The 22,150-nt window shown below is 35.8% G+C and overlaps 4 protein-coding genes across 6 annotated transcripts; 2 read left to right on the top strand and 2 right to left on the bottom strand.

Annotated features, from left to right (window-relative positions):
* Nucleotides 1-73: 73 nt before the first annotated feature.
* Nucleotides 74-1,455, top strand: LOC137726628 (protein TIFY 5A). Its single transcript, XM_068465568.2, has 2 exons — nucleotides 74-586; nucleotides 1,006-1,455. Exons 1-2 carry the CDS (start codon nucleotides 440-442, stop codon nucleotides 1,216-1,218), a joined length of 360 nt encoding a protein of 119 aa, XP_068321669.2. The 5' UTR covers nucleotides 74-439; the 3' UTR covers nucleotides 1,219-1,455.
* Nucleotides 1,456-2,445: 990 nt separating this feature from the next.
* LOC137726044 (glycolate oxidase 1) lies at nucleotides 2,446-6,947 on the bottom strand. 3 transcript variants are annotated; one of them, XM_068464901.2, is made up of 12 exons: nucleotides 6,294-6,947; nucleotides 5,402-5,540; nucleotides 5,134-5,258; nucleotides 4,867-4,913; nucleotides 4,668-4,745; nucleotides 4,146-4,270; nucleotides 3,842-3,908; nucleotides 3,682-3,744; nucleotides 3,528-3,597; nucleotides 3,317-3,417; nucleotides 3,021-3,125; nucleotides 2,446-2,814 (listed from the first exon to the last, which is right to left on the bottom strand). In XM_068464901.2, the coding sequence occupies exons 2-12, from the start codon at nucleotides 5,536-5,538 to the stop codon at nucleotides 2,629-2,631; spliced, it is 1,104 nt and encodes a 367-aa protein (XP_068321002.2). In that variant the 5' UTR covers nucleotides 5,539-5,540; nucleotides 6,294-6,947; the 3' UTR covers nucleotides 2,446-2,628. The 3 variants fall into 3 exon arrangements, with proteins under 3 accessions (XP_068321002.2, XP_068321003.2, XP_088550005.1); XM_068464902.2 differs by having other exon boundaries at nucleotides 5,402-5,556; nucleotides 6,294-6,433; XM_088693879.1 differs by lacking the exon at nucleotides 6,294-6,947 and having other exon boundaries at nucleotides 2,477-2,814; nucleotides 5,398-5,513.
* Nucleotides 6,948-7,891: 944 nt separating this feature from the next.
* LOC137724593 (uncharacterized) lies at nucleotides 7,892-9,895 on the bottom strand. Its single transcript, XM_068463354.2, has one exon. It carries the CDS (start codon nucleotides 9,416-9,418, stop codon nucleotides 7,994-7,996), a length of 1,425 nt encoding a protein of 474 aa, XP_068319455.2. The 5' UTR covers nucleotides 9,419-9,895; the 3' UTR covers nucleotides 7,892-7,993.
* A 10,826-nt stretch (nucleotides 9,896-20,721) lies between these two features.
* On the top strand, nucleotides 20,722-21,672 carry LOC137724594 (uncharacterized). The gene has a single exon (XM_068463355.2). The coding sequence runs from the start codon at nucleotides 20,772-20,774 to the stop codon at nucleotides 21,519-21,521; it is 750 nt and encodes a 249-aa protein (XP_068319456.2). The 5' UTR covers nucleotides 20,722-20,771; the 3' UTR covers nucleotides 21,522-21,672.
* Nucleotides 21,673-22,150: the final 478 nt, after the last annotated feature.

The raw sequence follows: 22,150 nt of genomic DNA on the forward strand, positions 1-22,150 counted from the left end.
ACAAAGAAGTTAGATTGATACAATTCAAAAATTACTCGATCAATATGTGAAATTTGAAATTTTGTGGCTTATTTATAAATTGCCCCAAATCCTGTGATGTAAAATACAGTTTAATTCAAAAAATAAGAAAAGAGAGAAAAAAACCAAGTTTAAAAATCATGATACACGTGATTAAATGAAAAGGGAATCTTTTTCGCCGCTAATCACTATCTTGGTGTAAAAAGTGCGTGCGTTTCGTGTTAGGAGCGTTTCTAGTCACATTTATGTGGGGACCTTCTCAGTCGACATGCATATGACAGTTTCATATATAAAGCCATGACATCATTCTAAAACCCACTCCAAATCTTCGTTTTTTCTCTCTTCAATCTTCATCATCATCCTTCAGTCTCTTGGTTTTTCTTGGTTTTTTGGTAATTTGAGTTCCAAACCCTAAATTACCATGAGAAACTGCAGTCTGGAGCTTCATCATCCTTCTGCTGATTCACGCTTCCCCAACCCTAATGAAACCCAGCACCAAGAACAACAGCAGCGGCTGACCATTTTCTACAACGGAATGGTGTGCGTTCGTGATGTTACAGAGCTTCAGGTACGTCGTGTGTTTGTTTATTAAGTACTCTACTTTTTCTTAGATTCTTAATTATTATGGCTCGCTGCTCATATAAAGATTTCTCCGTTTAACATTTTTTTATATTCAACTGTTGTTCATAGATTTGAACTCATTGTAAAGTTCTAAGGGAAAATTTTCATCTCTGTACAAGTTTAAGGGCAAATCAACTAATACCTCTAACCCTAATCTGAAAGCCTATAAAGAAAAATCCTAATATGGAATGAATAGTTACACCACAAATGACACAAGCTTGTTTTTCCGAATATATATAACATTCCAATTGGATCCACGTTCTCCTTCTTTTGAAGTTTAAGATAATCTACCAACCAAATAGATATTAATCATATAAAGAAATAATTACTAATAAATTATTAAATTCATTTGTTGGCGTTTTGCAGGCCAGATTCATCCTTTTTCTTGCAAACAAAGAAATGGAGGAAAGGGTAAATAGTCTATTTACTCCTCAAAGTGGATCAGCAGAACCACCTTCACCAAATGTGATGTCTCCGCTGTGTAGCCCCGTTGCTGCTATGTCTATGAAGAAATCACTCCAAAGGTTTTTGCAGAAGAGAAAGCATCGGACTCAAGCAACATCTCCATTCCATCACTAGGAATGGCACTAGAATGTATTATTTATGGCCACTTAATTAATCTGATTGGTATTTTTTTTGTTTTTGCTTAGAGGTTGATCATCGATTTATGAGAGCATTTTGTAAATTGGTTAATTTTAAGCACTTCAAATCATCATGTGGGAGACATCATATGTTTGTTGTTTTTTTGTTGATTTAGGTCTTTGTTGTCATATGGTGTTATTTTGCTATCGAATTATGACATGACTTTTTTTGTTCTTTTGTTGATGCGGGAGAGAAGATTACATACATTATGGCAAATACACCTTTTTTCGTTGATACAAATAAATCAACTATTGGAGTACATGTTTTGAAAAATTCAAAAACTATACCAATTTCAAATGGTTCACTAATTTCGTTGGATGATAACCAAATAAGAAAATAAGCACAATTAACATGTTTTTATATAAAGGCCTTGACGTAAGTAGTAATGTAACGATGAATATAAGTTAGATTTTATTTTGTCACCCCTAACTACATTAACATTGTTCCAATTTAGCCACTTATTACTAGGTGTTGAATTTTATCACAAAATAGCTCGGTGTCAATAAAATAAAAATCATACACTTATATATAGTATTTTATTTTTTCAAATTCCGGATGTGAAACTTATATTCAACAGTTTTTTTTGTGTGGGGACTTTACACCCTCCAACGCTTTTTTTAACAATCAAAGATGGATGTTGCATATATGTAGTTGTAAATTGACCTATGGTCTTGAACAACATCATGTCAATTTTAGCCAAACATTGAAAAATCTTTCCTTATAAGCTAAATGAAAAAAAATAAAAATGGTCAAATGGTATTGGAGCTAAAGAAAAGATGGAAATGGGTGTCTTTCGCACGAAATTGCTTGGGTAGTTTCCTGGCAGTTTTTGTTAAGTCACATGGTAATGGGGATTTTCAGCTTCCCACCACTAGCATTCAAATAAGGAATTCATACTATATGTCTCTCCCTTTTGGCTTATAATATCATCACGGCAAAAAGAAGAGGAAAGTAGACGAACTTACATGCAACTCAAATGTTAATGACGGGGTATTTCATGCTAATGACGGGAAATCTCAAATCAACCATGCAATGTCATGTGGAAGCAAAGAACTGAAACTAATCACACGGTGTCATGTGGAAGCAGAGAAATAAAACACATGACCAAGCATGATAGATTCGGTTCAGAAGCAGAATTTAAACCAATTAATATTGGTTTGAAGATAACCAAGTAGAAGCTCTTTATTGACTACCATTTGATCCCCAATACAGAAGTTGAGTTCTCAGATATATTTTTCTGAACCAATACAGAAGTTTGAGTTCTCAAATATTGTTTTCCTAAACGTTCAAGACAGGAAACTTTTAGTAGTTCATCGTATCAATCCACGAAAAAGAATCGTGGCCTTCTTATAATCTAGGTGCAACACGAGGACGATCCCATTCAGTTACAATGTGGTTGCGTGTGATCTCCTTCAGCGAACGGCAACCACTTAATGCCATGGTTAGTTCAAATTCGTCACGAAGCATTTGAAGAACTTTCCTTACACCAGCCTCGCCATCTGCCGCTAGTGCGAACACCACCGGTCTACCAATCTGAAATTTGAACAGAGGGAATACAAAATGAATAAATACTTATAAGCAAAATTGAGGTTCTTAAGTATCAGATTAGAACTTGTAGGTTAAGGGCATTGTTTTAGATTCGTTGCTTTAATATAAACAGATATTAAAGGCTGCAGGCAACTGAATGAATTACAGTTGCAGTATCTTATTTAGTGTCAAGTAACATAAGCTTTACTCACAAATATGCCGGATGCACCAAGAGCCAGAGCTTTAAAAACATCCGTTCCGCGCCTTACTCCACCATCCAAAAACACAGGAATTTGGCCTCGTGCAGCTTTAACGACCTATAAGCCGTTACAACAAAACCATAATTTCAGAAAATTACTAGTTACAGCTCTATACAGCAAAGAAAGTGACTTGGAATTTAGAATGACTAAAGTTTCAAGAATATGAATTGTTGAGAGAATACTCAACAATTTCAGAACACTAAGCATTTAACAAATTGATAAAAGCAGAATATATGAAGCGAATGTACCTCTTCCAGAGCCATAATAGTTGCAGGGAGATAATCAAGTTGACGAGCTCCATGGTTGGAGACGATAATTCCTGCAGCTCCATACTGTATGGCTAGTCGTGCTACATTTTTCAGCACATATATAGTTAATTTGTCATAAACTTTCAATAATAGACCAAGCTGGGGAGTTGGATTTCTATTGGAATGTGGAGTAAGGGATATGGTTGCTTACCATCCTCGGCAGTAATTACACCCTTAACCAGAATTGGTAATTTGGTGATTGTCTGAAGCCACTGTATATCCTGTGAATGTGGCGAAAAATACCGCGTGAAATCTTACTTCAGATTTATTGTTTGAATAATCATATATTGAAGCAACCATCTTACCTTCCAGCTGAGAGACTGGTCAGTTTGTCCAGCAACATATGATGCAAGTCCAGAATCATTGGTCTAAAATTTGATCACCAAAAAGTTAAGAAATGTATGCGTTAAAATTAAGTTACCTATACTTGTCTGATATTGAAAGTCATACAGGTTAGTCACCCACCTTATCGATCTTTCCACGAACCAAATCCTCAAAGTTCTTCAATGTTAAGTTTGGTGGCAATACAAATCTGTTGAAGACCTTAAATGAGATTTCAATTCGTAATGAAACAACCTAAAATGTTTCTAGTAACTATCTTTCTTAGTTTTACAGAGGGACTTGTTATTGGCACTCCAAAAATCTCATTCTACACTCCAAACTTTCTATATTTGGAAAGAAAAATACACTTGTGAGGAGTGTAGAATGAAATTTTTGGAGTGTCAATAACACTTTCCTTTACAAATACCATTCTTGAATCAATGCCCACCTGTTCTTAATATCAGCCTCTCGGCGTCCAAGCCTCGGAGTGTCCACAGTAAGAGCTATTGCCTTAAAACCGGCCCTCTCGGCTCTTTTTACAAGCTGTGCAACCATATTTCTGTCTTTGTACACCTAAAAAGAAGCACATCAATCACTGATAAGGTTAACAACACATGACAAATGAGAACCTTGAAAGTAAATATTTGTTTCAGGCCTTAATTAACTTCTATATAGCGAATTAGAGACAGAGGTCACTTAATTGGAGGACAAAGAACTCACTTCAACTTTTAAAGTCACCTTGAAATTATAAGGAAGTCTGTTTGAGGGAACAAGTTTAGTTCGTTAAATTGTAACCAAGCTTTCAACAAAAACGTTACGTGAATGAAATTTCTCCCTGAAACAAATTTCTCTCAGCACTAGAGCATTTATCTAACACCGCATGTTAAATGAGTGAATTTAGCCAAATAGAAAATAAAAGAATAAGAAAGAAAGTAGCAGAAAAAAATAGAGGGATAAATTTTAAACTCACATAGAGTTGGAAAAAGCGAATGCCAGGTCCTGTTGACGCAACCTCTTCGATACTGGAAGTGGACCAAGACGACAGTGTCTACAACAACCAAAATTGCGTACATAAGTTGAAATTGTTGATACAATCTAATGTTAAAGAAACTGTTATGGGAAAACAGAATTCAGTTTTAGAAAAATAACTGGATGGTTCTAAGCCATACCATAATTGTGTCAGCTGCAGATGCTGCTCTTGCCGTTGCAAACTCTCCTGATTGAGAATTACAAATTAAATTTAGCCAATCTCTGCTTAATAAGAAAAACTTGACAAAGAGAAACTTTAACGAGCTTTGAGCCGATTCAACAACTGAAAGGCATTGATGGTAATTCCAATTGCTGTTTGAGTTATAAATGTTGCAACTTATATAGTTGTATGTCACAGAAGAGTATAAATAAACAAGAAAGTACCCTTTTACAAAAGGGGTTTGTACCTTCAGGATGAGCCATCTTCTGCATGGCTGTGGGCGCAATCATAATTGGCATCGAAATATTGAAGCCCAAAACAGTTGTTCTCAAGTCTATCTTGCTTACATCTACAAGAATACGAGGTCGAAATCTGACAAGAAATACACAAGTTCAGTAAATAGCTTCAATTGAAAATTTTCTTATGATGAATGAAATCTACCCAGAAAAAATCAAAAAACAAAAGGAACTACTTTCGAGATGATTGGCCAAACCCAAAAGCAAGATAAGGCTTACAAAATCCGCGAAAATGCGTGTTTGTTCTCCTTGAGAGTCCATTCATCTTCTGCACCTGATGCATAGTAGTCATAAACCATCTTTGGCAATTTCTCCTTCGCAATTGCTTCATACTCAGAAACATTGGTTATCTCCATCTCTGCAATTTGTTTATGCTATAGTGAATGAAAATCACTTGAATATCATGTTATGTCGGATTCTTTCAAATTCAGAGAATCAAGCAATTGACCGAAAAAGCAATCCTAATTTTTAAGTTATAGAAACTATGAACCATCGACATTCATTATTTCCCTTAAACCCTAAACCTACACCAGTCCAACCAGAAACCGGTGGCCTCCAAGTTTCCAAGTCTCAAATTTTAACTGCAGGGGATGTGATCCCCAAGTTGAACACATTCTTAGGACATCTTAAATTGGAGAAGAACTTACATGCAACGGAGAAGGGTGACGGTAGCCCAAGCATTTACAATAACAGATGTAAAGCAGTAGGGCTATGAACGATCAAACTCATAAGCTATGACTAGTGATCCATATCCTGAGACTAGACTGATGTGGCTTGTTATGTTCCTTAAACTTCTGATTAGTCCCACTAATAAAAAAAAATCAGGATTAAGCTTGAACAAATCTAACAATAACTCAACAATCCAAACACATATCGGATTCAAAAAATCATACTTTGTTGCACTCATGTCTCAAATTCTACTACATCACTTCAGAAGAAAAAGAAAAAAATCAAACATATGATAGGCAAAAAAGAAAGAAGAACATTGATTTCGATACAACAATCAGAAAAGATTTCATTTTCAATACATCATACATGATTTTGATCAAAACCCATGTCGAAATTCAATGAAATAATCTAAACAAATAATCAAAGAGTGCAAAGAACACACCTTGTGTGATTGCAGGAACAAAGAGGAGCTGCAGAAGAGGGTGGCTAAGGAGAAAAGAGAGAAAAATCAAAACTCAAAATCCCACTTGGATCCTTATATACTATTTTTCAGTGAACAAACAAAGAGAGTGATCAGAGTGACAGGAGTGATTCGAGAAAAAAAGTATTAAACAATGATGGGGAAGGGGTGAAGACAAAAGAGGTAAGCATCCGTATAAGAAAATAAAGAAACGTGAGTGGATTGGTTTCTCAAGGCGCGAGGAATTGTCAAATCTATCGTTCCTTCATGCTCATCCCATTTAATGTCAAAATAATAATATCATGGATTAATATTCAACAACACCCTCCTAAATAAATTTTTAAATCAAGCGAACTTCGTTTTCTATTTTGTGCAAATTTTGATCACAAGGTAGCGTAACGATGTGATTAGTAACTAAAAAGAATTTTTCTTTACAAAATTAAGGGGTGGAGAAGTACATTGGCAAATTATTATTTTTTGGATGTGGGATTAAACATGTCTAATAATATTATTATTCCTTAATTAAAAGAAAAGTATTGCTAATTAGGATGATGATTGTGCAGCAGTACTGTCAGAATTTGAGTTTGCATTGATTTCAGATGATTGTGCAGCAGCACTATCAGAATTTGAGTTTGCATTGATTTCATTGATGATCATTGATTCTAATTACCACTAATTTTCTTTTTCTTTTGTGGGCCCACATTAAGTTCACGTACTGAACTATTTTTGTTTCCTTTTTCCACTTGTTCTTAATTAATTTCTTTGATGCATGTATGAGAAACAAGGAGCTGCATAAGAAAGGGAATGTATCTGCAGCTTTTGGACAATTTTAAACATTTGGATTTTGGATTTGGATGTTCAATCAAAATTTATCAAAAGAAAAGGGAAGCCCTTCTTAATTGCTTATAACTTTCAGATTCAGGCCCAACTGCATTACCAAATTCCAGTGTAACCCGATGTATATTATTTGGAGCAGGACCTCGTATTTTCATCATCTTTCCTCCCATTTTCTTACACTGTACTTTTTATCTTATTATTTTTATAAAATAAATTAATATAAGACGTTGATTTGATTTAACTGTAACTATTCAAGTATAAGAAGAGGAAAAAGAAGAGAGATTAAAAGGAGAAATAATCTTCCTCTATATTGTTTCGCGTTTTTCTCTCTCTCTCCCCGTACGTATATTCCTTACAGGTATAATTCATTCACTGGAAAAAATGTCATTTACTAACGTTTATGACGATTAAAGTCGGAATGTTGTAAATGATCAAGGCATCTCTTTGCTTCCTTAGCAAAAGCCTGCAGAATATACAGATTATAGGCAGCTCTCGGTGATGAGACCTGAGACTAGACAAAGTTGACAAACACTGATCGGCTTTTCTTCTTTTCTTTTCTCATCCAGACAAGACTGATCAGCTTTTGATAGTAAATACCATGAGTCCAGTAAAATCCAAAAAGAAAATAGGCTGCAAAAAGTCGTGTGTTACAAACTTTATTTTGATCTTTTGTTTTTATTGAAATGCGATATTCTACTTTAAATTACATTAATTTAAGAGGAGATGTATTTGATGCGGACTAATTACGCAGTATGCAAATTTTGGCTAGTTTTATCAATGAGCTAATTCAAATCAAAACAAGTTCATCAAGTTGCCTTAAAATTGAACAAAAACGAAGTGGGTTTTTACAACAAGAGGCACAAGAAACACACAACAAAACCAAAAGAAACCGTCTTTGCATTTGAATTCGATGGAGAACCAGAACTATTGTTCTCAACAGGGTACTGACCAAATGGCTTCATTCTCTCAGACACATTTGGTTCTTCTTCACCAGCCAAGGCCGTGTCATTTGTTGCTCCACTTGCATTCAAACAAACAGGGGTACTTATCAGATTTGCAGAGATGCCCTTCTTCTTCTTGTACAATGGATTGATTGCACACAGCCCATTATTTCCTCTCACATCCAACCTCTTCCCAAGCCTCTCAATGAAATCCTCTGGAAGTGACAGGGCCCCACTCAGCTTGTTGTTGCTCAGATTCAGCTGATCCAAACTTGGGAGTGTCCCTAAACTTGTAGGCACTGTCCCATTGAGACTGTTGTTGTCTAGAGAGAGGGAACTGAGATTTTTCAAGGAAGATAGGGAGTTAGGTAATTTGCCAATCAACCCACATCCTGAAAAACTCAGAGATTTGAGATTCTTAAGTTTCCCTACAAACTGAGGAATTTCTGAATTGATTGGGTTTTTATCAGCTACCAAATACTCCAAATTCTCCAAACCTGAAAGGGTTTCTGGGATTGGCCCATTGATCAAGTTATGACTCAGATCAAACAACACCAACCTCTTGAGCTGCCCTACATTTGGAGGGATCAATCCTCTCAGCCTGTTGGAGCTCATATCAATCTTTTGGAGGACTTGAAGCTGCCCTACAGAGTTAGGCACCTGACCTTCTAGAACATTCCAGCTCAAATCCAAGATTGTCAAACTCCCCAACCCTCCAATTTCTTGTGGGATTTCACCACTTAGGTTGTTGTAACTTAGGTCAAGCTGCTCTAGTCTCACCAACCCACCAATTTCCCTAGGGATGTTTCCTTGTAGGTTGTTCTGTGAGAGGCTGAGGACCCTTAAGTTTGTAAGTTTTGACAAGTTTGGGGGGATTTCTCCTGAGAGAGCTGGATTGGAAACAAGGGCTAGGGTTTCCAAGGAAGACAATGCACCAAATAGTGATGGAGAGAGAGTGACTGGTGTAGTTAAAAAGCAATTGAAAATTGAGAGGGTTTTCAAGTAGGGTAATTTGAGGAGGGAACTTGAAAGGGAAGCAGAGGATTTGCAAGGAGGGGTGAGAATGTCAGGGCCAATGTGAATCTTTGTGACATGAAAAGTTGGAGGATTTTCATCACCAATTTCACATTGAATACCAGGCCATGGAGTCTCATCACAGGGCTGTGGGTGCTCTTGGGCCCAGCTGGGGTCCTCCAGAAGGCCACCCAAAGCTTCAAAAAGTCCCAAAAGCTCCTCCCTTTCCATAATCCCATCTGAGTTTTGCTGCCCTGAAATCAAGCCCCCTCCCAAAACAAGAAACCCAACAAGGAAAAGAGGCAAAAAAGCCATGAAAGTTCAGAGGAGAGCAATTGGAAGTAAATGAGAGAAAACCCACAAGTGAAAAATGAAGAAAAACAGAGGGAAATGTGGCTTTTTAATTAGAACAAAAAAGTACTGGCTCAAGGTTTTTTCTTTGCTTTTTATTTCACCTTTTTCTGGAATTGCATTGATGACAAAAAGGATAGAGAAAGTAAAGAAAATACTTTCCCAAAAATTTATCAAAATTCAAAGTCATGATCTTTAGTGGCAGGACTTGCAGAGGCCTGCTGAGAAATTTAAAAATAAAAAAATAAAAAAAAGGTTGTCACCTTTGCTTCCCGCATTGCGCAAGTTTGAGGCTGACAGTGTTGGTCTTTGCATGGAAAAGTGAGAGTGCGATGGGCGAAGGGAAAACAGTTACTGGAAGTAGAAGAAGATGTGAGACGAGCTGATGAATCTCAAAAGAAGAATTGTAATTACACGATGGGACTTAAGCTCTTTCTTTCTATAATCTGTCTATCCATCTCAGTAGGAAGCCGACAGATCAAAGGCTCTCATGCTTTTACAGGTGAATGGTCTCCCTCTCTTCTTTTGATACGATTGGGAATCCATGCGTCTGAATCGATTTGTGTGTGTTGGACAAGAACTGTTGTTCTAGGAAAGATTCTAGTTAGTGATTAATTGTGTATGTTTGCTGAATAAGAGACTTAAATACCGATTGGTACTGGACAATTGCCCGAAAACGTTACGAATCTACAAAGTACAATAGACTATTAGAGTATCTTTAATGGGGACCTAAATGAAGTTTCTACAACTATATAATCTCTAAATATAGGCAGAAAAGGTTTTCAATGGGTCGGAATATAAATTCTCAAAGTATCTCAATATATAGGGATTTACCTGATACCTCAAAGAGATCCCCAAATGTTAGGACTGTATATAAGGACTCAAAGAATGGGCTCACTGCTGATTTTGAGTAAGGAACAATCTCACTCATGTGGAAATGCCTTCTCTTCTTAGGAATGCTACACAACAACTTCTCTTTGTTTTTTCTTTGGACTTTCTCTTCTAAAGGTAGAGATAGCGTTTCGGTTTTTATCAACAACCACAATACTCCAACAAAATAAACAATATTTTTTTAGTATTTTAGTCCCTACATTTAGGGACTATACTATAAGAACCTCCTATTGCAGATAATATTCCTTTAGAGACCCGAATAATCCCTTTAAAGTCCATAAATGAGTCTCAAAAGTTGGTGGTGGAAGTCCCTAAATAGAGAGTTCCATTGCAAATGCTCTAAGATGCACAAAACTCCTAGTGCACCAAAGTAAACTGGTTCGTTAAAATTCATGTACTAGTATAAAGAATATACAAATTTAAGTCAAATGTTAATGGTGGGGTATTGGCTGAGTGCACTTCAATAATCGAATAAGAGTGATATTTTCGTCTTAGTTTTAGGATACAATAAGTATAGAAGTCCAATGAACCTATACATTAAAAAAGGGTCAAATATCGAATTCACACAGATATGCAAGTGAGCTAAGAAGAAAATATACAAGAAATGGAACACAACTAGCTAGGGTCATGGGAACACCTGACCCCGCGAGGCAAATTGAAGGTTAAGAGTTTAATTTGCTTTAATGTAACCCCAAAGAGCACAAAATTAAACGATAAAAATGTACATCTAGTACTTTTTTAACATTCGTTTGAACAAATTGTCATTTTCGGATTCGCATCCAAGCTAATATGTTGATTTCATATTTAAAAGTACTACTCTTACTAGGGCTGACATTTTCTGAATCCTATACCGAAATCGAACCGAGAATGACCAAGCTGAAATTTACCGAAATTGAAAAGTACCAAGGTTTTCGTTTCAGTTTTCGTCAGCAAAACTGGTAGGTTTGGTTTCACCGAAACCAAAAACCGAACAAAAGCATATTTGTTATTTTTGTTTAAAATTTTGGTTAACAGAAATTTCGGTTCGATTTTTAGTTTGGCATTTTCAATTTGGTTACCAAACGTACCACAATCCTAAACGCTTGATTCTTTCTTTACGTACCGACCATCACACCATCATTATTCTTCCTTTGTCTTTCATTTTCTGTGGACAACCAAATTCATATTTCACATGAGTGTACTAAATTAGCAGATCCGCCAATTGGTGATTTATTCCTTTCTCTCTCTCCCTCTCACACTAGGTGACTGTGTGAGAGACATAGAAGGGGATATGAATGCAAAAGTGATCCTTGTGCGGTTATATATATGTAGAAAATTTTAGGTCCGTCCTTTTGGAACACATAGCCATCTGTTTGCACACGCAAAAGCTCATATATTTTGGTCAACTGGTCACAAACGTCATTTTTGTGACACAGTATAGACTTTAGGGTCTAGCTCAACTCAATAGGAAGGTTAAACCTAGAAGATGTGCGTACATGATTATACAAAGAGGAAAGCTAAGGACTGTCAAGTGTAAAGTGTTGGTGTGTTTAGAACTTGAAAATGCTAGAAATGTTGCTTGAAGACAGGTAACTCATGCCGGTGGGTAATTATATATATGTGTGTGTGTGTGTGTGTGTTGGCATTGTATTTGGAATTGGAAAGGTATTTTGGTGAAATATTTGAAGCTTGAGAATAGTTAATCAGCCAAGCAGATTTCTCAGTTGTCAGTTGTCACAGCCAAAGACCCGAAACGAAGGATTGACTAATCGACCGATCAAATTTTTATTAAATCCTTTGTTGCCAAGGTTTCGAGTTAGGAAAGCATGAAGTTGAAATACGAGTTAGTTGTGGAATCGCCTACGGAAACAAGAATATGGATACAAAGTAATTGGTAAAAAGACATAAAGTAGTAAAGAAAAAGAGTAGAATTAGCTTAAACAACCTGGGGCATGACATCGATCGCCAATTTCTTAAAACTCCATCAGTGTCAATTTCTTTAAAATTCAATACACCCTACATATATAAAACTCCATCGATGTGATATAAAAACTCCTTCAACATCAATTAGTTATTGATCCTAAAGATCTTTATTATCAAAATAGGTAGCCGATTATTAGGTTTAATCCAGAGATAATTAGATATAAGATCAATATGTAGCCTCAATTTAGGTCCATTGACTTTTAATCCAACTAAGCAACATTTCTATTTTGTGACGATGAGTCCACCTAATTTTAAGAGTATATTTTTGAAATAAATGATTCAACATACCGTTATCTGATTTAATGACCTGCTTTGTTGCTGCAGTTACCTGTTTATGGCCTTTTGAGTTTCACGTTGATTGCTTTCGTTCTGGTTCTTCTCACCTTTCCATCAAGTAATCACATATCTTTGCATCAAATATTATACACGCATTACATTGTCATTAGAAATTAGAACTCACACCATTTTTGTTACGCCGTTCTAGTGCTCGGAGTCGGAGCTTTGCATCAAGCAATCATTTCAGCTACAAAAGCATTGGTCGACTGATAAACTCCTCATGAAGAGTCCAGTATTTGATGGCTCACTATCTCATCAGGTTCGCTTGAACGTTGAACCTACATATCAGATTCATTCATCTGATATACCAAACCAGAAGCCTAGTTTCACTAATAAGAGAAATATACAAAAGGTCTGTATGATCAGTGATTAACATACGAATCCATAGACTTAATTTGCAAATCCCAGTGTATATATCATAGCTTATAAAATCAGTTCATGCATGACAAGTCCCAAAAATCAAGAAAACTGCAATAGTTCAAACAACAACAGCTCAAGATTGACAAACGGTGATGCAAAATTATTGTAATAGTTTTGAACCCTCTCTCTCTCATTAATAATAATAAATTAAAAAAAAAAAAAAAAAAATATATATATATATATATATATATATATATGCGAAATTGTAACGTTTGTCCGGGTTTTGGTGCTTGCAGTTTGGGAGTAGTGGCGTGTTGGGTAAATATCAACAACCCTAAACCCCCTTCCGTAATCTACATGACAACTGCTTTACTATATTTGGACCGCATCTTTGTATAAAGAGAAATTTTATTTGAACTCATATAACCTCTTTATTCACTCAACTTACTCTTTACACTCATATTACTTTTAATTAAAGAATCAATCTCTCTTTAAACCCAAATTTACTATCTAAACTATCCTCACAAACTCAATTCAATATATAAAAATTCATCTTTACACCCATTTAGAAAATAAAATCCCAAATGAGTGAATGAAGAATTAAGATTTTGTCATGGCAACCAATTGCTATAGATGAATTGATCAGACCATCAATTTGTTTTTTAAACTTTTTTTACGTCGGTTGAGTGCAAGGTTGTTAGGAAATGATCTTTGCCAAGCTCTTAATGGAGTAGTCCAACTAGCTAGCCTGTATGTGATTCGTGGAATTGAGTGATGAATTTGTAATTCAAGATTAAACAGTTCAGTAGCTGCTAGGTAAGCAGTTGAACTAGTACTTTTGGAATTTATGTAAAATTATGTGGACACCTTAGTGATAGTAAATTTCGGTAGAACTTCTCATCACGTTTTCTTGAAGGATCATGGCAATAATTTTCATTTGAGCAATATATGCAGCTTTTACAGGCATACATAGTTGAATGAAGCAGAACTGAACAAATAACGAGAAGAGAACTCACACTTTAAACATGCACTCGTAATGACTTGGAAAACATTTTGATGTGTTGAAAGCTTTCTAACTCTTTTGTTTCTTGTGGTGATAGTGCTTGTAATTATCGTTTTTCCTGAACGAGTTAACATGAAGCTAAAGAGGAAACGAAAAGCAACCATATTTGATTATTAGGTGATCGTAGGGTTTTATGGAAGCTCTTAGGAATTTAGTCAGAATGAACGTAGGATAAAAATTGTGTGATGGTAGAACTTGATTATTGAGTATGGGTTTATTGATAAATTTTAGTTTTATTCTTAATTTCATCTTGTACTTGATAGTAAGTATGCAATAGGATAAAATAGACAATTCACATTTATAATTTAAGTTGGGTGTAGAAAGAGGTTAGATGAGTTCAAATAAAATTTCCCTTTGTATAAATTGTGGGTGGACTATAACCATCAATCATTAGGTAACAGGACAGGGATTCACGAAGCCAATAAATTATTTTCCTTAAATTAAAAAGGTATTTGTTGATTTGTTCCCTCAACTTTAATTTTAGCCAATTGACCCCCTGAACTTTTATAATTAGCCAATTTCCCCCATAAACTTTAATTTTTGCCGATTACCCCCTTAAAATATTATAAATAGCCAATTTACCCCAGCGTTAGATTTAAAATTTTTCATCCATCTAATTTTCCTTTTTTTTTTTTGCCCCAATACATCGTCATGTGTTGTCTGCGTGATCAAAATAGATAAAAAAATTGGATGGATGAAATTTTTTAAAATCTAACGCCAGGGGGAAAATTGGATATTTATAAAAGTTCAGGGGTAATCGGCTAATATTAAAGTTCAAGGGGAAAATTGTCATAACCCAGCCGGGGGGGACAACTTCTCGGGCCCGACTCCATCGTAGCACGATATTATTCTCTTTGGGCCCCCAGCACACCCTCACGGTTTTGTTTCTGGGAACTCACACAAAAACTTCCCAGGATGGGTCAAATTGTCACATCCCGGCCCGAGCTGGATCACTTCCTAGGCCCGCTCCACCATCGTAGCACAATATTGTCCGCTTTTGGCCCCGACCACGCCCTCACGGTTTTGTTTATGGGAACTCACACGAGAACTTCCCGATGGGTCACCCATCCTGGGAATGCTCTCGCGTGCTACTCGCTTAACTTCAGAGTTCCGATGGAACCTGAAGCCAGTGAGCTCCCAAAAGGCCTCGTGCTAGGTAGGGATGAGAATATACATATAAGGATCACTCCTCTGGGCGATGTGGGATGTCACAATCCACCCCCCTTAAGGGCCCGACGCCCTCATCGACACACCACGACCAGGGTTAGGCTCTGATACCAAATTGTCACATCCCGGCTCGGGGTGGATCATTTCCCGGGCCCGCTCCACCACCGTAGCACGATATTGTCCGCTTTGGGCCCCGACCACGCCCTCACGATTTTGTTTCTGGGAACTCACACGAGAACTTCCCGATGGGTCACCCATCCTGGGAATGCTCTCGCGCGCTACTCGCTTAACTTCGGAGTTCCAATGGAACCCGAAGTCAGTGAGCTCCCAAAAGGCCTCGTGTTAGGTAGAGATGAGAATATACATATAAGGATCACTCCCCTGGACAATGTGGGATATCACAAAAATTGGATAACTATAAAAGTTAAGGAGGGTAATCGGCTAAAATTAAAGTTCAGGAAAAATTGGCATCTCTATACAAGTCCAGATGGCAAATTCGGTAATCAATGTTTCAAAAAAAAAAAAAAATCGATAATCATTGATGTATGTATGTATGTATGTATGCATGTATGTATGTATGTGTCTATATATATATATATATATATAGAGAGAGAGAGAGAGAGAGAGAGAGAGAGAGAGAGATTTGACAATTAATCATTGTATTATTCATACTTAGTCGTTGAGTGTGGAGTAAAATATGGATTCTAATGAAATCTCAGCCATTCAAGTCCACTCATTGTTTCTCTATTTATGCTTGATTTTCTTTTTCTTGAAAAAACCTGGAGAATTAAAAAAAAATGTAAACCTGGGTGCATTCAAGAGGGGTGAGCTAGGGCTGGCTGTAGATTTGAACAAATTAGAGAAGAAAAAAAAAAAAGAGTTTCAAAGCCAATCATACTGGTTTAATTGGTCGTATTAATTTCAAGAAAAAATTATGAAAATTAAGTAAATTTTCTGTATGCATGTCAACACAAATCATGAGTTCGTCGTATCGTTCTTCGATCATAGAGAACATCAGCAAGCCCCTTAAAATTGACTAGTTAAACTCCACAGGATGCATGCACCGCAAATCATGGTCTTCGTTCCGTGATCGAAGCAGTATATAAATATTTTTTTTTCGTATGATGAACGCAGTGTATATTTTAACTAAACAACACCGAACTCGTTTTGTTTTTCTGTTCTTGGAGTGTTCCTCTCGTCACTACAAAATCTAATTACGTACATAAAGTATGATTATATGGTTAATAATATCTTCCATGATTCGATTACGAAAGAGAGAGAGAGATGTTGAAGTAACCAATCGGCAAATGACATGCTGGGGTCTCCATGAGTGTTTGTTCCCCAGATTTTAATTAAAATAAAGCAAGTCACAAAGACCAGAAAATTTTGTGGGCAGAAAAGTGCAATGCAAGCTCAAGTAAGATATGTTAGGATATTACTATTTTTAATATTAGAGGAATTACGGGCACCACATTAAATTTATCATAAACAAAGTTATACATATTTCTAAACAAAATAGGACTCGTATATGAAATGCGAGTTATCTAACGTAATCATTGTTGGTGAGATCTATATTGTCATTGTGATACTATGATTAATCATGCTTAACATTTGGATTAGTTCAAAACTTAAAATGCCAAGTAATTAACTCAGGACCATGATTTATCAAGTGTCAAGCATTGGCCCACACCCACCATAGCATGCCTAAGATACGAAGAATTTGTAGACTTTCGGAAAAGATGAGTAATCCGAACTTCTTGTTCTTGATTTCAGTATCCAACTACTGTGAATGGAAACACTTTGAGAGTTTAAAAATTAGAAAACTAAATTTTAATTTTTAAATAAGATGAAATTTAGTAAAATGTATTATACAAGATTAAAATTTGATTTTAGTCTCTAGACTCTATTTAATGCTAACATATGTATTGAATGTCTCTCTTTTTTATTTATAATTTATGGTGTTCATAAATTAAATTTTATGAAAATATTATGAATTTGAATTCTTGATACGGTAAGTATTTTATATAAGAAAATATTTTTGTAGAGATTTTTCGGTACACTTATGTTAGTATACAATGTTTTGGTACGAACATTTCGGTACATTAGTTTAGTATAATATATTTAGGTACCAACATGTCGGTTTCATATATATAGGTACTGAATTTTTCGGTACATTTCTGTTTTTGCATATTGTCTTATGTGTCACTAATTCACTATAATATATTTAGGTACATACATTTCAGTAAACTAATTTAGTAAAATATATTGTGTTACAGACATTTAGTAGGTACACTAATTAGGGAAGTAAAATAAAATTAATGAATTAAAATGTGTATAATAATAAAGGACAAATCGGATTAATAGTTCCCGTGGTGATAGGGTATTCGGAAGATTGCCCATGTGATAATAAAATTATGATTTAAACCCTTATGATGAAGATTATTAACAAAATTAACCCAAAAAACAAACTTCTGTTAAACTCAGTTAAGTATAAGGATAAAAATGTCCAACCACACTCTTTATTTCTGCTAGCCTTCTCTTCCTCTCTCTGTGTCTGTAATTATACCTCCACGGTGCAATGCAAGGCCACGATCGGATCAACACGTGTCTCCTCGTGAGCTGATCGTCGAGGTCTTCCGGCGGCTTGACTCCAAGCCTAGCCGTGATGCCTGCTCCCTCGTCTGCAAGCGCTAGCTCGCCCTCGAGTGCCTCAGCAGCACCGCCCTCTGCATCGGCACCACCGGCAGCCCGGAAGGAAGAAGAAGAAGAGAGTGACGACAAATGACGACAGAAGAATTACAAGTTTATGAAAAATTGCTTGCAGGCAGTGGCAGTGGCTGGCTGACTGCTTTTCTTCTTCTTCTTCGTCTCAGCGGATGCAATTACCAAACCGGAGCATGAGATGAGATGAGAGAGATTCACCGATTCAGCAGCAGCAGCTTAAGTCGTGGTTTATTTTTTGGATAAATACAAAAAACTACCTCAACTATTGGGGTCACGACAGTTTCCTACCTCATCTTTTAAAATTGACAATGTCATATCGTATCTTATAAATTTGCGACAATATCATACTTCTATTAATTTTTTTGTTAGTTTTTCTATTAAGTGCTGACGTAGTAAGAGACAGTTACCACTCACTAATCCAGCTAGATTAAAAAATAATTAAATTTTAAAAAATTAAGAATAAAAAAACAAAACAAAAAAAATTCCTAGGGGTGCGGCATCCCCTTTCCTTCACCCGCACCAAGTTCAATTCTTCTTCCCCTTTCCTTCACCTGCACCAATTTCAATTCTGGGCCGAAACTAGATTTGTCATTTTTTTTTTTTTACTTTTTCTTCTTCTTCTTCTTGAGACGAAACTGGGTATGAATTTTTTTTGTTTTTTTTTTTTTTTTTGTTGTTGTTTCTAGGTTGCAGCTTCTTCTTCTTCTCCTGGGCTGAAATTAGATTTGTCACTTCTTTTTTTTTCCCCTTTTTCTTCTTCTTCTTCTTGAGACGAAACTGGGTATGAATTTTTTGTTGTTGTTGTTTCTTGGTTGCAGGTAGAGGGAAAAGGGGACGAAGATGAAGATGGGGAGGAGACAGAGAGGGTTCTTCTTCTTGGGCCGAAACTGGGTTCGATTATTATTATTATTTTTTTTTTTTGTTTCTGGGTTGCAGGTAAAGGAAGAAGGGGAAGAAGATGAAGATAGGGGAGGAGAGATAAGTGCATGTTGGGTTGGGGGGGACGAATTGGGTTGGATTGGGGTTTTTTTTTTTTTTTTCTTTTCTCCTTCTTCTTATTCTTCCGCATGAGGGGGTGTTTTAATTTTTTTTGCTTCTTCTTCTTCCTTCTTCCTTCTTCTGGGTTGTAGTTTGGGTTTTTTTTTGTTTTGTTTTTTTTTTTCCTCCTCCTCCTCCCCTTCCTCCTCTTCGCCTCCTTCTTCTTCTTCCACGGGCGGCCCGGGAGGGGGGGTTGAGTTGATGGGTTTTCTTCTTCCTCTTCCTCCTTCTCCTTCTTCCTCCTTCTTCTTCTTCTTCTTCTGGGGTTTTTTTTTTTTCCTCCTTCTCCTTCTTCCTCCTTCTTCTTCTTCTTCTTCTGGGGTTTTTTTTTCTTTCCTCCTCCTCTTCTTCCTCCTTCTTCTTCTTCTTCGGTTCTCCCTCCTTCTCCTGGGGGGGTTGGGTTTTCAATTTTTTTTTTTTTTTTTTTTTTTTTTGTGTGTGTTAAAGATTAAGCAGGAAGAAAATGAAGATGGGGAAGAGAGAGAGAGGGAGGGAAGGGACGATTAAGGGTTTTTTTTTTTTTACTTTTATTTATTATTTTAATATTTAAAAAATATTAAATATATTTTTTTAGTTTTTAATAATTTTTTATTAATTTTTTAATAGAAAGTGGTCCATGTCTCTTGCCACGTCAACACTTAACAGAAAAATTGACGGATGTATGACATTGTCACCAATTCGTAAGATGTGGTATGATATTGTTAATTTTAAAAGATGAGGTATGAAACTGTCGTGACCCTAATAGTTGAGGTAATTTTTTGTACTTTATCCTAACTTTTTTATATTTTGTTTGTTACTCTGGTTTACTCTTATACAATACAAAAGAAAAACAAACGTCATAATGCCCTCCATATATTTATGAGTTTTACAGAGCTTACGATGGACTAGTGACTCTCAGCAGTATAGAGCGAAGAAGGCACAACAAAAGACAGAAAGAGGGAAGATAAAAGAAGGCTAAAAAGAAAGAGTGGTTGGACACTTTTATTCTTACATTTAATTGAGGTTTAACAGAAATCTCACATTTGGGTTAAATTTGCTAATAACCTTCACCGTAAGGGTTTAAATTCTAATTTTTTTTACCACAAGGGCAATTTTCTGAATACCTTATCACCACGGGAACCATGCATCCAATTTGGCCTAATAATAAATTTTAATTTTAATACAATGACATTAAATAAGATATCTATTAAATATTAAAATATAAATATAATATGAATTTGAATTAAGTACACATTAGAGAACTAAAATCAATATTCAATCTAACAATAAATTTTTATTGAACTTTGATCTTCTTGAATGATTAAAGTACAAAAACCCCGTTTAAAAATATATATAACAAGGAGAGATAGAGAGCATTTCCAATCAATTGCTCATAAGTACAGGAGACCACAAGCTAGCTAGGGTTACTTCCGTAATAGTATACGTAACTTACAACATGCGGTAGAGTTTTTCAGTGTGCGCATAACACATGACAGTAAGTTATATGTACTTATAAAATTAGAGGGACATTTGAAAAAATAAAAATAAATAAAATAAAAAATAAAAAATAAAAAATCTCTCCTCTAATCATATAATGATATGTGATGTACAACCCCATATTCTAAATACACTGAAAAATTTCTCCTATCTAGATGGATTATATTTTAGGGTGGGTTTTATTAAAATACCATGTCATTGACTGGATGCAGACTAAAAGCTCCCATATAAAATCCCACACTTCTTTATAAACCCCACAAGCATCTCAAGCATTACCACTTCTTCTCTTCTCCACATAAGATGGCCAAACTTCAAACAAATCTGCAGCATGATGTAGTGAAACCCTTCAATTCCAGAGGATATTATCCTCACAAAGCCAAAGGGATATCCTTATTAGCCTTTTTCTTCTCTATATTTATTTATATTTGCATCTTCTATTTTTTTAACCTCTCCCTTTCAACTCTCTTTAAGAACTCCAAGTTTTGGTTTGCCATATCCAACACCCTCATCCTCATCATCGCCGCCGACTACGGCGCATTCTCTTCGGCCTCCAAAGACCAACAAGACCATCTTTACCAAGAGTACATGATGCATAGCCAAGCTCGAAGTGCTTCCTCATTTGTTTCTCAATACCCTCAAATTGTCAACAAAAGCAGTCCAAGGCAATTAGAGGCGGGAAACAATATGAAAACAAAGATTGAAGAAGTAATCCTCGTTGGTCAAAATACAGAAGTTATCCAAGAAAAGAGGGTAATCCACGTATCAAAAGGCGATGATCAGAATAAAGGTTGTGGAACTGGCAGAGAAAATGTTCAGGCAAAAACTTGTCAGCGAAGTAAGTCTGCAAAAGCGAAAGGAGGGATGATCAATGAGAGCAAGAACACTTTAAGGAGGTCAGAGACAACTGATCAGAAGCGCAAACGAACTGCTGATGAAGACAATGAATTTTCGACCATGTCGGATGAAGAACTGAACAGAAGAGTTGAAGAGTTTATTCAGAGGTTTAATAGACAAATTAGGCTTCAATCAGCAGCTACAACCTTCCCCTAAGTCTAGAAATTGTTCCATGCATATATGGAATATCAAAGAGAGTATAAGTAGATCTTCCATAATTTTGCTGCCTTCTTTCTTCAACTCTTTTTTTTCTCTTTCGTTCGTCTGTCAATAATATGCAAATGCTTTGGACTTTAGTATGAATATATATGTATTTACTTTTGGTCTCATATCTCTTGCTTCATACGTTTTTATTTTTGTTTCTCTCATCACATGATTATATCTATGTAATCTTCTAATGAGATAAATTAAAAAACTGGTATGAAACAACGGACTTATATAAATAAATCACTTGTTTTTATACCACTCATCAATTGAGATTACATCACTTGTTATATAACACTCATCAACTAATCACTGTGTTGGTAGTAAAAACATAACCAATTGCAACAGTAATTTTTTGTTTTGGAATATCAGCGCGAGGGACGAGGGAAAAAATTGCAACAATTGTTTCTCGATCAGTAAAGAGATTTTTAAGGATGCTCAAAATACGAAGTGGTATACCACATGCTATCATATAATTGGTAGAATTTTTTTTTCAAGTGTCCCTCCAATTTTACAATTACATGTGGTGTAGCACTCCGTGTTACAGATGGATCTCGAAAGATATGAAAGAACTCCTTCCA

The sequence above is a fragment of the Pyrus communis genome, chromosome 5 (genome assembly GCF_041283825.1).
Source record: "Pyrus communis isolate YQ-2024b chromosome 5, ASM4128382v1, whole genome shotgun sequence".
NCBI lineage: Eukaryota > Viridiplantae > Streptophyta > Magnoliopsida > Rosales > Rosaceae > Pyrus > Pyrus communis.